The following is a 16929-nucleotide window of genomic DNA, read 5'->3' on the forward strand; positions in this document are numbered from 1 at the left end:
TTTACATCGTTTAGGCGATCTTTGAAGGAGATTTAAGCCCCATTCGAAGCATGGACAAGCAACTAGTGATTTGGGACGAAGAATCGGCCGCAAAGGTACGTGTTCCACCTTGTTTCGAAATTTTTTTTTTTTTCACGGTTCGTGCTCCGTTCGGCACTGGATCGCCGAACAAAAGGCTTCTGTTCGGCTGAACAGTGCCGAACAGAAGCCTTCTGTTCGGCAACCCTCAACCGAACAGAAGCCTTCTGTTCGGCTGCACGGTGCCGAACAGAAGCCTTCTGTTCGGCTGCACAGTGCCGAACAGAAGGGTTCTGTCCGGCTCTGTGCAGCCGAACAGAAGCCTTCTGTTCGGCACTGTGCAGCCGAACAGAAGGCTTCTAGTGCCAAATCGCGTGCCGTGCTGAATTTTGTGCCGAACAGATCCTCTGATTCATTAATTCTCCGTGCAAGGCCAGGTCTTGCCACTGGCACCCTCTTAGGCTTTGCTGCCTTTTTTGGAGGGGAACTTTGTCCAGGGTCAGCTTTGATTGGAACAACATTTGGAGGTACCTCAGGGGGAGGTGGAGGCAGAACATCAGTCATATCAGATTCAGGGTCAAACCCCCCACGGGACTCCATCTCCTCAGGGGGAGGTGGAGGCAAGACAGTAGAGTTAGATTGATTGTTTATATATGTACAATTTTTGAAAGTTGTAAATTTTTTTGGCCTCTTAGAGTCATGTACTGTGAAACTCCATCATCAATATAAATCAAAAAATATCTGTCTTCGCATTGTTAGATTGATTGTTATGTGCACTGTTATATTTGTGTAAAATAGAACGGGCCAGGCTTTACAAAGATTACACGTAAATGTACCAAAAATATATATTTTTCATTAATATCAAAGGCTTTACAAAGATTACAAAGGCTCCATCATCAATCCCTATGACGCCATCGTCGACGCGTGTACTGCTGTACGTCCGAATGAGAGGGTCCTGGATCCGAATGAGAGGGTGCTGTACTCGGGCCAAGCTCATCACCCAGAAGTACCTGATGCATCTGAGAAATAGCATCATATAGGTGCCCGGCACCTAGTGACGTAGCCTCTGAGGGACCCATCCGTACAATGTCGGTACTGATACCGAGTGCAGCTGCATTACACCGCCGGTGCATGTCAGCATCATCATGACCTCTCCTAGCTCCAGAATGAGTACTCGAGCGCAGATGAGGAGGCTGAACTGCAACGTGCGTGATACGGAGATACCACTCCATGTATCCCGATACGCTGTCTGATGGCCGGGTAACTGGGTGGCTCCTGCTCGCCTGGCTCAGCACGTGGTCCTCCCACCGCTCCCAAAGCTGATCCATATAGGAGTAATGTATCCGGTACGAGCCTGCTGTGGAACCTCTGTTGGCTCGCGTAGGGGCTAGTGGCGCTCGAGAGATGGTCTGAATACGACCAAACTGTCTAAGAACCCTTTCTGGATGATAGGGTTCTACGATATCAAGGCACTTGATGGAGCCACTAAAAAATGTGACGGGTATATATGGGCGATCTCCCCGAAGCCGATGATGGGGATCCCAAATAACCTGCAAAACAAAAGGTCCATTTCAGTTTTATACTATATCGCATATTAAAAGTACTGACAAACACAAGCAAATGGTAATATGATACGTACCTCATCGATGCTCAAAAGGTCCAATGACTCACGTAGAACCACTAAATGGTCCATCGTGGTACGGAATGGAGTACCGGGCATCCAGCGGTGCACGCGGGGACTGGCATCAGTATACTCGAGCGACGGGTGAGGACTGAGTGCTGGGCAGCTGTACCCCAGGCATATGTGCTCACCCTATCCAGATCCCGCAGTAAACACAGATACGCTATAGGCACCCTGGTCCCACTCTTATCAGCAAAGAGTGTGCAGCCTAACAAAAATAACAAATAGGCTCGTGCTGCACACTCTATCCTCTGCTGCCTGTCTCTATCAGATACAGAGTGAAACTGAGTCCTCAGCCACTCCATCCTCACAGACTGACCGCGCGATGACAGTACCTCCTGACGCGCGTCTCCAGCTGACACCCCCAACAACTCCACAAGTATCTCCTCAGTATCCCGATCACTCATCCTCTCAGGAGAAACTGATACTGAGGAACCTGCGACAGGAATCCCTAAAATGGCGGATACATCATCCAACGTGATAGTGATCTCGCCAAATGGTATATGGAAGGTGTTCGTCTCGGGCTGCCATCTCTCTACGAAGCCCGAAATCAGAATCTTATCGATGAATCGATAAGAGCACTGTACTAACTCTACGAGGCCCGACTGCCTCAATAGTGCTCTGAACCTGGTATTTGGTTGGTTTGAAGACCACCACTTCCATTCACCAACCTTGGCAGTATGGTTCATGCACTTTAGTGGAGCTCGTTCCTGTAATATAAATGTATAATTACTACTACTTTATAAAACATCAATAAACAAAATATAATGCTATAACAAATAAACAATACCTGTTGCCTCCAGATGGAAGCTGCTATATGCGTCCTGAAACGGACTCATCCTCTGGACCTCCTGGACATGGTCCAACGGACTCATCGTCTTCGCCCCTAGCGGGCATATCATCATGCTCTGACTCAGGAGAGTCCGATGGCATATGAGCAGGCTCGGGAGAAGCAATCCTAGCACGACGTCTCCTAGCTGACGCCGTAGGTCTAACTCTGGCGGGACGGGGATCCATGTCTGAAAATATAGAAATTCAATGTTAGGCTATATCAAAGAAAATAATTCAATTGCATACATAAATGTTCGGCACAAAATTCAGCACGGCACGCGATTTGGCACCAGAAGCCTTCTGTTCGGCTGCACAGTGCCGAACAGAAGGCTTCTGTTCGGCTGCACAGAGCCGAACAGAAGGCTTCTGTTCGGCTGCACGGTGCCGGACAGAACCCTTCTGTTCGGCACTGTGCAGCCGAACAGAAGGCTTCTGTTCGGCACCGTGCAGCCGAACAGAATCCTTCTGTTCGGTTGAGGGTTGCCGAACAGAGGGCTTCTGTTCGGCACTGTTCAGCCGAACAGAAGGGTTCTGTTCGGCGATCCAGTGCCGAACGGAGCACTGGAGGGGGGGGGGGAGCTATCTCGAGGTGGTCGTGGAGGCGCCGGCGAGGTGCTCGTTGCTCGGGAGATGGCCGGGGAGGTGGTTCCGGGAGAAGCCGGCGAGGTGGTCGGAGATCGGGAGAATGCCGGCGACGAGAGGGAGAAGGGGGAACGGGGGGGTTTTGGGCGTTGGCGAGGTGCACTGCACCGACCGGCGACGAGAGGGAGAAGGGGGAGACGGAGGGGGTTTGGCCGCCGGCGAGGTGCTTGAGGCTGGTTTTTTGGGCGGAAGGGTTACGTGTGTTTTGGAGGGGAAGAGCGGGGTGGGGGGGGGGGGGTTTGGGGGGTGTAGAGAGCAATTTAGGTGAGGGGGTGGGGAGGGTGGGGGGTAATTTAGGTATTTTTAATTTTTTAGGGGTGTCCTTAGCAAATGGGGGGGTGTAGAAAGTATTTAATTTTTTTTTAATTTTTGGGGGGGTGTCCTGAGCAATAGGGGGGTGTATATAGAACCACCCCTCGGGCAAATCTTGCTTTGCACGTTTACCCTCGAATTTAAAGATAATTACCAGGAAGGCTAATGTATGGCTGGCGGCCAAAACACGAGCCGTTATCTGAACAAGACATGGGAGTTCACAACACAGTGAAGAGTTGGAGTTCACAAAACTGCGAGAAAAGGCTCTCCTTCGGCGCCTCCCAAACCGTGTCATCATCAATGGCAGTAGAGCTTCGATTGAACCTGCCATGTACGATGTTGAGAAAGATGACATCCATCGCGTCGATCCAGCGCTCGTTCCGTCTCGATCTCTTCCTTCTTCTTTTCCTTCTCTCCATCCCTCGCTCGATCTCCGAACTGAATCCGATGCAAGGGGTGAGCGTTTCCGAGAACCCTAGCCGGTCCTAAAATCCCATTCCTTTGTTCTCTGATCTAATTCTAGCGAACCTGATGAAATACTGGTGTAAATTTTATAGTTCTGTGCTATTGCAACTGATTCGGACTGCAGCTCGTCATTTACGAAGATTTTGATCAAGGGAGGGACCGTAGTGAACGCTCATCACAAGGAGGTAGCGGATGTGTACATCGAGGACGGTATCATTGTGTCTGTGAGACCTAATATCAAGGTCAGGTTCCGATGATAATTGTTTGTCTTTGTATATAATTTCTATTGATTTTTTTTTTAATTTCTTTTTACTTGGACGTTGGATTGGAGTCGTTCATTACTCGTATAATCTATGTTAAATAGAAATCGTGGAAGCTAAAATTCAATCCCTTTAGATCTAGGGCTTCAGTTAAGTTCTTTCATACAAGCTGCTGGTCCTGAGTACTCCAAAATAAATCTCAGCCTCCGTAGTTAATGCTGTAATTGCACTATTCTTTTGCTACCTCGTTGTATTAGTTAAATGAGGGCTTGTTTGTTATTGTTACTGTAACCTGTTTTGTGTTTTCGTTTCCTTACAAATAAGTGAAATGCCACATGGAGATTGATGTTGAAGGCAGCATTTGCATGGGACTCCTGCCATTTCTTGCTTTTATTGTCACTTTTAATGTGTATGTGTGGGAGGGTCCAGCCTCTTCATTGGTTCTAAGCCTGAATGCATCTCCTTAGTAAACAGTCTCTGGTCAATCTGCATGTATTTAAACCAGCTCAAATGATTTTCATTGTCTTTATCTATCCATGTTGATACTCCTAGATCTTAATGTTTTTAAATACTGTGAATTCTAACTCCATATTTCCTTGTTATATTAAAATTACAGCTTAGCAACCTTGACTGTGCTACTAATCTTATTGTCACGGCTAGTCATTTTGATTTCTAATTTATTACAAAGTTATACTTCCTTCAGAAGTGTTTTGTTCTTCTTTCTTTTCTTGTGTATTGCTGTTGCAATAAATATGCATTTGAATCTTTACTATAGGTTGGGGATGATGTGAAAATACTTGATGCAACAGGGAAATATGTCATGCCAGGTCTGTTTAAATTTTATTATACAGTCATTGTAACAACCATATTTTTGATGTCATTGCATGAAGATAAAGAGTAGATATCTTAATTTCTATCTGTAAGCAGATGATAACTACAGGGGTCTCTATCTGCATTGGAACAGGCGGGATTGATCCTCACACTCACCTAGAGATGGAGTTTATGGGAACTGTGATGATAGATGATTTTTTCACTGGTCAAGCTGGTGCATTGGCAGGAGGGACAACCATGCACATTGACTTTGTTATACCAGTTAATGGAAGTTTATCTGCAGGTTTTGATTCCTATATGAACAAAGCAAAAACGGCAGTAATGGACTATGGTTTTCATATGGCCGTCACAAAGTGGGATGATGAAGTTGCTAAAGACATGGAGTTAATGGTTAAAGAGAATGGTTTGTATAATTTATGCTACTCCAATGGAAACTTATTTTGATTCGTGAATAAGTGTTTGATTCTGAATCCTCATATGAAAGCAGCTTAATCTGGCTGTTTTGTTTTTATTATAAGTGAACCTTCCTAAAATTTTACATTAATATCAGGGATCAACTCTTTTAAATTCTTTATGGCATACAAAGGAGCATTGATGGTCAACGATGAGCTTTTAATTCAAGGCTTGGAAAAATGCAAGTCCCTTGGAGCATTGGCTATGGTTCATGCAGAAAATGGAGATGCTGTTGCTGAAGGACAGAAAAGAATGATAGATCTTGGAATAACAGGTCCGGAGGGGCATGCTCTTTCAAGGCCTCCAGTGGTGATTCTCAAAACATGTCTCTTGTACTGTACAATGTTAATAGTAGCTCTTCATTTTACTTTCAAGTTGTTTAGTAAGTTTTAGGCTATTTTTCAATTTGACTATTCCTTTTTTATATATAGTTTTTGTCTTTCCTCTTTATTGAATTGCTTCTTCTATTAGTTTCAAGAATCTGTTGCTTGAATCTATACTTTGCTACATACATATGTTGATATAATTGTTACTAGGGTTTTAAAAAAAAATGGTACTGGAGGTTTTTGGCCAGAGCATACAGTACCGGGCCATCCCGTGCCGATACATGGATGGAGCTTCGTACCAATACAATATCGGGATGGCGATAAATCATTTTTTATTCTTTTTTATTACTTTTTTGCATTTTTATACATGATGAAGATGTTTGGCTAGCTTGTTTTGTATTTTTTAATATTTGAAGGATTTTTTAAAGGCTATGCAATAATTGAGTGTCGATATCAGTACAAATACTTAATTATCAAACAACTAACAATATTTATGAGTAAAGAAATAGAAAATACAATATAGTATGGAAAAAAAAAGAGAAAATCACAATAACTCACTTTAATAGTCTAATCTCATGTAGAGTGTGTATGCCTTTCATATGCATCCGAGTGTTGCCAATAGTTAATCAATGGCTTGAAAATCAGAAAATTCAATAAAATACAAGATGTCAATTTTAGAACTTATTTTGTTAATTATCAATATATATTCCATATTTATTACATTTAACTAATATTTTTCGAATTCTTATTTATTTTCCTTTAAAATTAATTTAGAAATCATGAAACAACCTTTGATCATCGAAACATATGACAAATAAAATTTAAAATTGTATTTACACTTTAGGACATCTATTGATAATTCCTTGATTAAAATTTGAGTAACTTGGGAAATTTTTAATTCTTTTCTTAAGTAAAATATTTGGTAAATGATTATAAGAAGATATTCCAGCCACAAAGGTTGTAGCATGTGCATACTACAAATACAAGCATGCTACAATTTTTAGAACTAAATTCCCATATATTTTATTTTTTATTAAAATTTTAATATAAAAACATATATTTTTCTTAAAGAAATAAGATATTGATCAAAAAATTCATTATGTTGTATGCGGTTGTCTGCCCTAAAACATATCCTAAATTTAAATAAAAAATTTGATATGGGTTTTCCCTTTTTTTGATTTTTTACTTTGGGCCAAAAAAAGATAGATTGGATGGCCTCACCTGAATGGAGTGCCTTCCCCTATTGTGGTGCTGATGATCCCTCCCTAGTGAGAGGGGATAAAGCCTTCTCCTTTCCTCCTCTCTCCCTTCTCTCTTCTCTATCCTCTCTCTTACTATCACACTATCTTACATTATGGGCTCAAAAAAAGCCTCACAAGATGTCTAAAGGCATCTTTGAACCGAGCTAGCCCCCCTTTCTTTTAAAAAAGAATCACAAGGCATCTTGATCGAGATGGTCTCGTGCCAAAAATACCAGCATTGGTACCAATTAGTACCGATCTGGTTCGGCTAGGACACTAATGCAAGTGTTGTCCAGAAAAAACTGGGATCTGTTCCAACTGGTACCAACCCTTTCCAGCCATATGCCCTGTCTAGGATTGGTTTCAGCTACCTTGGCCCTATCATGGTGTTGGAATTCTACTAGGACAGCATGGTACCATTGGTACCATCCCGTTTCACCAATATTTCAAACCATGGTTGTTACATAAGTGTGATAGTTGATCTTCAATATCGTATTCAGTCTTTCTGTATTTGAAAATCATAATGTTTGTCCTTTTTTATAGCTATTGGCATTTTTTTCTTCCCATCCGGACGAGTGCTAGGAAACTCGAGATCCCAAGAAACTTGATTGGCTAGCGGAGAAAGGTGTCGAGTCTTCCATAGCAACGAGGTTGGTGTGCATAGGCTTGCCATTGGTATCTAATCAATCGGAACGGTGATGACGAGGATCAAAAGGAGGATAGAGAATAGTGTGGGTCTAAGTGCCTTGAATTTCAAGGACTTTCGCCCCCATCACACCATCGTTTGAAGGTGAATAAGGGAGTATAGCGTTGGGCTACGATAGAAGGGTGTAGTGCTAAGCCGATAGGAGTGTAGCGTTGGACTACGGTAGGAGTGTAGCGCTGGTCTACGGTAAGAATATAGCACTAAGCAATAGTAGAAAACTAAGTTATGCCTACTCCTAAGATAAAAGATAAAGATTTATCGTTGAAGGTTCCTTAATACAGAGTACGGATTCATAATTTATACTAACACACCAAATAGCTATAATACAACCACTGATCTTTATAACTTTCCACATCACCACAATCCTCAGCATTTTGGTCGTTTGTCCTCACGATCCCACGTGTGATGTAACCGCAAATTAGATCACGGTCTCTGCACTTTGGCCTGCAACCAAACCGGCATGTCAAAGTTAACCATGGCCGGACCTCAATCCTTCGGCCTGCCTATCCATATCATGATCAAACCTTGCCTCTTCGGCCTATGATTCCATACTCAGCTGAACTCTGCCCACTCCCGCAAGGGTCACATGGCTCTTATTTGCTCTATTTATATCGAATCTAATCCACGTGGCACTTGCTCTCGGTCGCCAGCTAGATTGTTGAGATGAGGTGTGTATAACAACCTAGTATAGTGATCACCATAGAACCTTACAAGCATGCATATACACATATTATAGTATATTCACTGTAGGTAATCATAAAGTATATGTCATTGCTAGCCCATCAATACAATGTTTTTCTTGTTGCTACTGCATGATATAAGTATAGAACCATTTAGTTAATGAACTAATCTCTATAGTTCATTGATGCTGTGGTAATTTGTAGTTTAATTTGATTCTTTTATAGTTGGAAGGAGAAGCAACTGCAAGAGCTATTCGTTTGGCAAGTTTTGTCAATACACCCTTATATGTGGTTCATGTGATGAGCATTGATGCCATGGAGGAGATTGCAAAGGCTAGAAAAGCAGGTGACATTTTTTGAATTTTGTTCTTTTTATATATTTTTATTCTTAAACCATTTAGAATATCTTATGATATACGATTGTGGTTCTACTATAATTGGGGGAATAAGGCTTTCCTTCCTTGGTTATCCGCTTTCATGCTACTACTGAGCGGACTTTCCTATAAAGAAGAAGAGATAACTTGCAACACGTTTTAACCTCAGTTGTTGGAAACTTCACCAATTATTGCATTAGACTAATATCTCCATAAGAGTAATATTAGCTAACTAATGAAGTTATATAGTTGAAGTGGAAATATCTAATACCATTGATTCTACATTTTGTCATTAAGCTATAATTAAAACAATTTATCTAGACCTTGTGCATTTTCTTGAAAACGGGGGGGGGGGGGGGGGGGGGGGGGGGATGTTTATTGTACCTGAAAATCACATATATTGGCATGTATTCACCTTTGATGCTTCCCGTTCAACCTGTATTTTGAGAGATTGTAAAGCTAACTTTAACCAATAAGTGATATCACATCTGTAAGGGTTGGCTTTATAAGACTCAACCATGATGTTGGTCCTCTATAAGTTAGTGCCGAAGTCCTAGCCAAGGCAAGTTTGGGAAAGAGTGGGGCCTGATTGAGAAGCCAAGTAGCAGACTGAGAGACCTATCCAGAGAGTTATAAAACTTGATAGTTACAAAACTGAAACTTGTGCAATCAGAGACTGACCTGTTCCTTTAGACTTGGAAAGAGTGTGGCGATGAATTGCTTCTATTCTAAAGCGCGAGTTACAGGCAATAGCCAAAATGACGTGCACATCACAAATGATTTGAAATGACTGATTTTAATTATCTAATCAAAGGAATGGTTTTTTTGGTTTGATGGAATTATATATCATTTTGATATTACTAATTTACAAAAATGCATATTTATAGTTTTTCAACATTTTAATAATTATGGTAGGAGGGACAGAGTAGTGTGAAGGTGACTAGGGTTAAGAGAGAAAAGTGGCAGCGTCCCACCCTTAAATCTCAACTTGCTGTTGTCTTCCGAGCCATTGGATTAGTGATCCAATGGCTCATATTCACCCACTAGGTAAACCACATATAACCACTTAAGTAAACCGCATATAGCCCCCCCCCCCCCCCCCCCCCTCCCCAAACCTGCGGGTCGACCTGAACTCAACCTGTGGACCCAACAGGTTGCATTAGGCATATTGTGTTGGGTTGGGTTGAAAATTGCCACCCCTACCTCCTAAAGTCACTCTATTCCTGTAATTATTCAATCCTTTGGTAATTTAATTGCACCTTGATCCTTAAGCTGGCCTCAAAAAGTACTGGTTGTCGGTTATGGATAAGGTAGTTCATTCTATTTCAGTAGTAGATAAAAATGACATTAGAGTGATCGGATTTGGCTTTATAGGGCATATCATATTGGTCTTTCAGTACACTACATTTAAGTAGGTGGAAGAAAAAGCACCTTTATTCCTAATCTGTTTTTTTCCATCATAAGCTGTGGAAGCAAAATTCTGAATCCTTTTCGGTAGATAGGTATCTGTATAACACCGTTGTTCTTTTCCTTTAACAGTTCTGACCAATAAGATTGTTCATGACAATGTTATTTTCTTACTCTGCTCTTTGTTATCTGCACTCCTTGAGTGAATTGAGTTTGTCATTTACATTGTTTACATATCCCTCATTATAATTTATTTGTATAATTTATTTGTAGTCTGCAATATATACCCCTTTATTGCTCTAATAAATGCTTAATATTAGATTTGAACACTGCACCACTTATTGCATTAAACTAATAAGTTTATAAATCGATGTGAACTAACACTTCTATTTAAATTATGTTTGCAGGGCAAAGGGTCATTGGTGAACCTGTAGTTTCTGGCCTAGTCCTTGATGAGTCTTGGCTTTGGGACCCTGATTTCACTACTGCTGCAAAGCAAGAATTTATACCATTTTCTTCCTTTATTCGTCCTCAAAATTTATGGCTGTGCTGTTTATAATGCTCATATTTTATGTTGCAGGTACGTAATGAGTCCCCCGATAAGAAAAGCTGGACATGATAAAGCCCTTCAAGCTGCACTTTCAACAGGAATTTTGCAGGTAGTATATTATTATTATGCTTTGTGTTGTAATCATGAACCTACGACAGTAAGCACCTTCAGGTCGTGCAATTAAATTTGTTTAAATACTTCACTAGTATGGTTTTGTCTGTTTGACCCTTAGGAGGTTGTGAAAGTGATAGGTTGTAGACATCTTGGTATTAATACAGTTCTCAGTACATAACTTGTAATTTTCATATTTTTCTCTAAATGATTTGATGTTTTGCTAATTTTTCATACTTTCTATGTTGCCACATATAGCTGTTCTGTGATCAGAAACTTTCAGAATTTGGACAAAGATACTATCATTTTCCCCTAATATGTTTTCTGTTCTATTTTTCCAATTACTTTATGGCAATCCTTTTGTTTGTCCCACATCCAATAAAATCAATGCCTGGGAAACTACTGGAATATCATTCTGGCTTTCTGCAGCTTGTAGGAACGGATCATTGTGCCTTAAACTCTACACAAAAAGCTCTTGGCTTTGATGACTTCCGGAAAATTCCTAATGGTGTCAATGGTATGCCTAAGTATTGGTAACTCAAGTATCAAATTCCATGTCTATTTCAATATCCAGAGATCTGATATTAAGATAACACAAACTGAATTCCAGGTATAGAGGAAAGGATGCATTTAATTTGGGACACGATGGTGGTAAGCTGCAAATGACTTACAACTGCTTTTGTAGATAACATTCATCATGGCATATTTTGCTGCAGCAATTGATGTGTTTTTTATCGACTATCAATATTGCTGCAGGCATCTGGCCAAATATCTGTCACAGATTATGTGCGGATAACAAGCACCGAATGGTATTTCATCATCATGATCATGTTCACAACATTATAAAATTTGCTTTTCAGTCATGTCCTCAGATTAATTGAAAATTCAGACCAAATTCAACTGAAATTTATTTACCAGATCCTTCATAGAGTTATTTGTATGCTTCATTCATAGCGTGCTTTTAATCACATTGATAAACATAATATTTCTGAATGCTTGATTTTATATAATTGCAGTGCTAGAATTTTCAATATTTACCCAAGAAAAGGGGCAATACTTGAAGGATCTGATGCTGATATAATTATACTAAACCCTAATGCAACCTTCAAAATTACTGCTGCTTCTCATCATTCTAGATCTGACACAAATGTGTTTGAAGGGAGGACAGGAAAGGTAACTGTTGTTTCTTCATTTTCATAGTTTCTATAGCATTCTGCAGGCTTGATTGGATGTATATTAAGAGGAAAATATTGATGTCAATTATTCAGCTGTTTGTTTGCGCAGCCCAAAAAAATAACTGAATTGTCAGTACAGCAAGAGTTTCTATGCTCTTCGAGCATATCGGAGCAAACATATGAAATCTAGAAGGATCTGCATGTATAATTTTTCCCAGTATCCTACCACTAGTTGTGGTTGCATGCAACTGTACTGCTATCATGTCTACCATTAAAATCTTGAGTTTTGTTGTGGTTGCATGTGACTATACTGCTATCATGTCCCATTACTTCAACCGCTGTTTTATGGCATTTGTTTCTGCTATAAGTTCAATGTTAACATTTAATTCCAACATCATTCCAACGCTGATAATCAGTGTGTAAATGCTAAAACTCGACCAATGGTGGAAACCACTATGGGCTGTGTTTCAACAACTCAGTTGGGGCCTTGGGTGTAGTTGTGGAAGTAAATTCAAGTGAGGTTGCCATAGTTGAGCTCCATTCAACTCTTCTTACTTGAAATCATTAACCAAGCAAACCTAAATTTACCTGAACTTGGTAAAACCTTTCTAACAGTCGCTTTGCTTCTGATTGGTCATGTTATTGTTGGTGCAGGGTAAAGTAGAAGTTACAATTTCTGGAGGACGAGTAGTGTGGGAAGATAACAAACTGAACATTATGCCTGGGTCTGGCAGGTACATTAGAATGCCACCTTATGGTTATCTCTTTGATGGTATCGACAAGGCAGATGCTGCATATCTGGCTTCCCTACATGCTCCTGTTCGCCGGACCAAAGCTGCAGCCTGAGGTTATATCACCTATCCATCTTCTACATAACTATCAATAAAAGAAAAGTTTAATGACAATAAGGTATATAAGTAGAAAGGAAGTTGTGCTAAGGAGATTGGGCTTGTAGATTAGCCTCAGGGCTATGTTCGACATGGAGGTAATTAAGTAGGTTGCAGCGTTTCTATTAAATGCCTGTAAATATGTTAACACTTTGACGCTAGACCTGTACATTTTGTATAAAAACTCTATAAAAGTGTTATATATGCTTTATGTGATAGTGTGGTATAGCAATGTTGGAACATTTCATGTCAAATTCTTGGCTATCTTTTGTTCATTCATTCATAGGCCCCAACAGAGCCGGAAGCTCCCATAGGGATACAAGTGCAAGGAAAGTATGTTCTAATAAGTCATATAGAGGCTTAAATTGTTGTTGCTGCTGCTGCTGCTTCTGCTCTCTCTCAAAAAAAAAAATCCCCATATCTAACAATCAAGTGAAAAAATTGCTGGAAGAAGGTATTTTTAGATCTATTTTCTTTACCTCAACCCCACCCAACACCCCCAAGCGCCCAAAAAAATGGGTAGGGGAATTATTGCCATGGCCCTTTTCTTTTACAAAAGTAAAAATAGAAAAAATGAAAAATGAAAATATAATATTATTATCACGGATTAGTAACAGGCCGAGCCTGAGAGGGCTATAACCCGGCCCATGAGAACCATCTAGAAAGTCGCCACAAATTTCTATCCCCTGTATAAACTCACGCACCCCCAACTTAACCGCTTTTCGCTCTCTTTTTTTTATTTCTCCTCTCATCGGCTGGCTGCTGCCCTTCTCTGAATCCTCGCCTCCGGGTTCTTCTACAAAATCTTAGAAATTTCCAGTAGAAACCTCTCCTCGTCGGAACCCTAACCCTTGGGATCGACGGAAGGGGAGAGAGATGGCAGCGATCAGCCTGCGGAAGGGGAACACGCGGCTGCCGCCGGAGGTGAACCGGGTTCTGTACGTGCGGAACCTGCCGTTCAACATCTCGAGCGAGGAGATGTACGACATCTTCGGCAAGTATGGGGCCATCCGCCAGATCCGGATCGGGACGAACAAGGACACCCGCGGCACCGCCTTCGTCGTTTACGAGGACATCTACGACGCCAAGACGGCCGTCGACCACCTCTCTGGCTTCAACGTCGCCAACCGCTACCTCATTGTCCTCTACTACCAGCAGGCCAAGATGTCCAAGAAGGTCGACCAGAAGAAGAAGGAGGACGAGCTGGCTCGCATGCAGGAGAAATACGGCTTATCTTCATCCAAAGATAAGTAAACATTCTACTCGATCTCGGAACAAATTCGAAATTGTGGGGGTTCTGTGGGATTGGATTTTTTTCTGCGTGTCTTGTTAATATCTATGCACTTCTATATCCCTAGAACTTGGATGATATGATGCTTTTATAATGAAAAGATTGAATCTTTAGTGGATTTGATGACTTTCTATTTGGCACTTATTTCATCCATGACATGGACTGGCTCTTGGGTGGTTTTTATCTATGAATTTATGTTTGGATGTGGACTTTTTCATACGAGTCTTTAAATTAGTTGATTGCATAGACCGCTCTTAGGGTTTTGAAAGTTTGGTATTTCTACAGGTTCTTTGAAGGAGTTTATTGAACTCTCGGATTGGCCTGGTTTAATGGGTACATAGTAAAAAAAATAAAATTTGTGGATATTAGGATTTTCATATATCGTCTTTGCTTGGTTCATATTATGACATGGATTATCTCTTGATTTCTATGAGTTTGAATGTGGATTGGATCTCTTTTTTCGCATTTTGCTGGTTTGCTACTCTCGGGTCCTCTTAATTCTTTCTTGAAAATGTTTTCCATAATTTCATAATTCTTATGCCCTGGGAAATTTAAATTATTCAATGCAGCCCTAAAAAATTTTGGATTGCAGTCTTTGGAAGGGAATGGTTTTACAAAACAATCGAACCAAAACTGAAATCAGGTTTGTATTATCTGGTAACACTAATTTCTCCCTAAACCCTCTCGAGTAGTCAAACCCAATTGGCTAATTTCCTATTAATTAGACTCAACTCCCAATTAGAGAAGCCATGTTTTGAATAATAACGCACACCCAACATGCATGAAGTCTCCTACTTGAAATTCTTGTCATCACTTTTATAGAAAAGCCATATGAACTAGTTGAGAAGTAAATACCCTTGATCTGTTATATGGTTATACATTGTTTTGACTCACCAAGTGGGATACTTCTATCTACACTAATTTTCAGACCATTGTAAGGTAGCACTTACTTTACTGGTGATCATGACATTGTAATATCTTTTTTGCTTTCCCCACTGCTAGAGTTAAAACAAGGTACTTCCATCAATACTTTGCACTCGTGAACCACTAGTCTGCCTAGCCAACTCATGATCCAGAAGAACCTCCATCCAAAGAAGATTTAACATCCATATCCAAACTTCTATGGGATTTGAAAAAGAGAGGCCTAGATAGAAGATGCCTATGGAAGCACTTGTTTCATTTACCTATGGGCATCAAAAACCATGTGGCAGTAGCATATCCTACAATGAACTTTTGCCACCTCTTTGTTTTTTTGTTTGCTGATCAAACTCAAGAAAGACAAAGGGAAATTTTTGTAACCTCTTTTTTATGAGGTTATTAAGACCCCCACTTAGTATAGTGTATTTTTTAACAAAACCTGATTGTGTTTATCTTGGCACATAGGTAAGTAGAAGCCTCCTATGATATCAGGATGAGATATTTTCCCTTAGCAATTCTATGGTAATTTTCTTCCTTTGTTTTTCACTATGTCCATGGCTTTTCCCCCTCTATCCCCATTGTATGGTGCACAGTTGCTACTTGAATTTGCAATTTCTACCCTCATTTTCTCTGCTGTAGCCTTTGTTCCATGGCATCCATGATCAAAGAGCGTAACCTCTCTAGTGACCTCAGACCATATCCTGCCATATTGGCCACTCGGTAAAAGATGGCCAACTTGTGGCTGGGCTTGGTGGCGAGGCCTCTCCTGCATAGCCATCAATTATTGGAAAAGGGCAATGTCTGGTAGCAAGGCATCATAGCTGTTACCACTAAAACTAGGGCCACCTTGCTCCTCCCTCCTCACCAACCATCACAGCACTTGCTACAATGTTCTCTTCCCTGTCTTTCTCATCGTCCTTTATTTTCTCCAACATCTATGTCCTTGCCCTCCACACTCTTGTCAGCTACAACTAATTCGATTCTAAGACCTGCACTGGGAGGATTACCCTCTGTCACACCCTTCCCACCTCCCTCCGTAGCTCCTACTGCCATCTTAATACTCTGTTGCTGCCTCCTAGCTTTATATTCTTGCAGATTAGAACCTCTAGTGTTGTAGAAGGTGAGCCTAAGTGCAAGCATGCCGCCTTCAGGGGTAGGCTCTTCTAATCAAACACATAGAAGTTGCTTCAGTTGCACACCTGTCTCAGCTCAAGCGCATGCAGAAGCACGTGACAGTGAACTAGCATACTTTTACTGAAAGGGTGAACCCAGTCATGATCTGGCCTATCCAATGAGGTCTTTAGAGGCTGAAAAGAAACCGAAATGCAATTGTTTTGGGTCTTGGTAGCTTATTGAGTTGTCCATAGCGTGTTCAATGCTTACATATATGTAAGGCTGAAGTGGGTTGAAGCATTTAATGGATTACAGACCACAAGATTTGATTTCTTTTTTTAATAATATATGGAAATGCTTATTCCAGTTCTCATTTTCGACTTGTGTTTATTGGGCCCTATATGCATGTGCTTGCTTTTAGTGGAGTTGATGTAGGACTCCCCAAGTTTGTTTTTGTTGATCTTGACAGATTCGAAAATCTTGCATTTGTTGTTCTACAACACCCTTGGAATTATTTGAAGGATATTTTATCGAGTTTCCTGGGGCTGTGTTTCATGCGCTGGTGCATTTGATTGGTGAGAGGGCTTGTTTCCTAGTTTGCTCTCTCTTTTTCAGCATGAAGTGGAAATTTTTAGTTTTCTAGAATTTTGTAATGTC

At 40.8% G+C, this 16929-nt stretch overlaps 1 protein-coding gene and 1 pseudogene across 5 annotated transcripts; both read left to right on the forward strand.

Annotated features, from left to right (window-relative positions):
• Window positions 1-3604: 3604 nt before the first annotated feature.
• LOC103705028 (dihydropyrimidinase-like) lies at window positions 3605-13182 on the forward strand. 4 transcript variants are annotated; one of them, XM_088710427.2, is made up of 13 exons: window positions 3608-3940; window positions 4042-4191; window positions 4985-5036; window positions 5174-5443; window positions 5591-5802; window positions 8672-8792; window positions 10635-10722; window positions 10808-10886; window positions 11318-11405; window positions 11499-11539; window positions 11645-11697; window positions 11905-12061; window positions 12718-13182. In XM_088710427.2, exons 1-13 carry the CDS (start codon window positions 3650-3652, stop codon window positions 12907-12909), a joined length of 1794 nt encoding a protein of 597 aa, XP_088566553.2. In that variant the 5' UTR covers window positions 3608-3649; the 3' UTR covers window positions 12910-13182. The 4 variants fall into 4 exon arrangements, 3 of the variants coding, with proteins under 3 accessions (XP_088566553.2, XP_088566554.2, XP_088566555.2); XM_088710428.2 differs by having other exon boundaries at window positions 3710-3940; window positions 5137-5443; XR_015972991.2 differs by lacking the exon at window positions 11645-11697 and having other exon boundaries at window positions 3605-3940.
• Window positions 13183-13675: 493 nt separating this feature from the next.
• On the forward strand, window positions 13676-14359 carry LOC103705027 (splicing factor 3B subunit 6-like protein pseudogene; annotated as a pseudogene). Its single transcript, XR_015972992.2, has one exon. The product of XR_015972992.2 is annotated as a splicing factor 3B subunit 6-like protein pseudogene (transcript).
• The last annotated feature ends 2570 nt before the right edge of the window (window positions 14360-16929 follow it).

Source organism: Phoenix dactylifera, chromosome 14, assembly GCF_051530095.1.
Source record: "Phoenix dactylifera cultivar Ajwa chromosome 14, Ajwa_hap1_PhDact_Kaust_v1.1, whole genome shotgun sequence".
Taxonomy (NCBI): Eukaryota; Viridiplantae; Streptophyta; class Magnoliopsida; order Arecales; family Arecaceae; genus Phoenix; species Phoenix dactylifera.

Excerpts from the sequence above, each read along its gene's own strand:
- LOC103705028 (XM_088710427.2), top strand. The coding sequence starts at position 3,650 with ATGTATGGCTGGCGGCCAAAACACGAGCCGTTATCTGAACAAGACATG. Across the intron at positions 4,192-4,984 it reads CTGTGAGACCTAATATCAAG|GTTGGGGATGATGTGAAAAT; the intron begins GTCAGGTTCCGA and ends TCTTTACTATAG. Across the intron at positions 11,698-11,904 it reads CGGATAACAAGCACCGAATG|TGCTAGAATTTTCAATATTT; the intron begins GTATTTCATCAT and ends ATATAATTGCAG.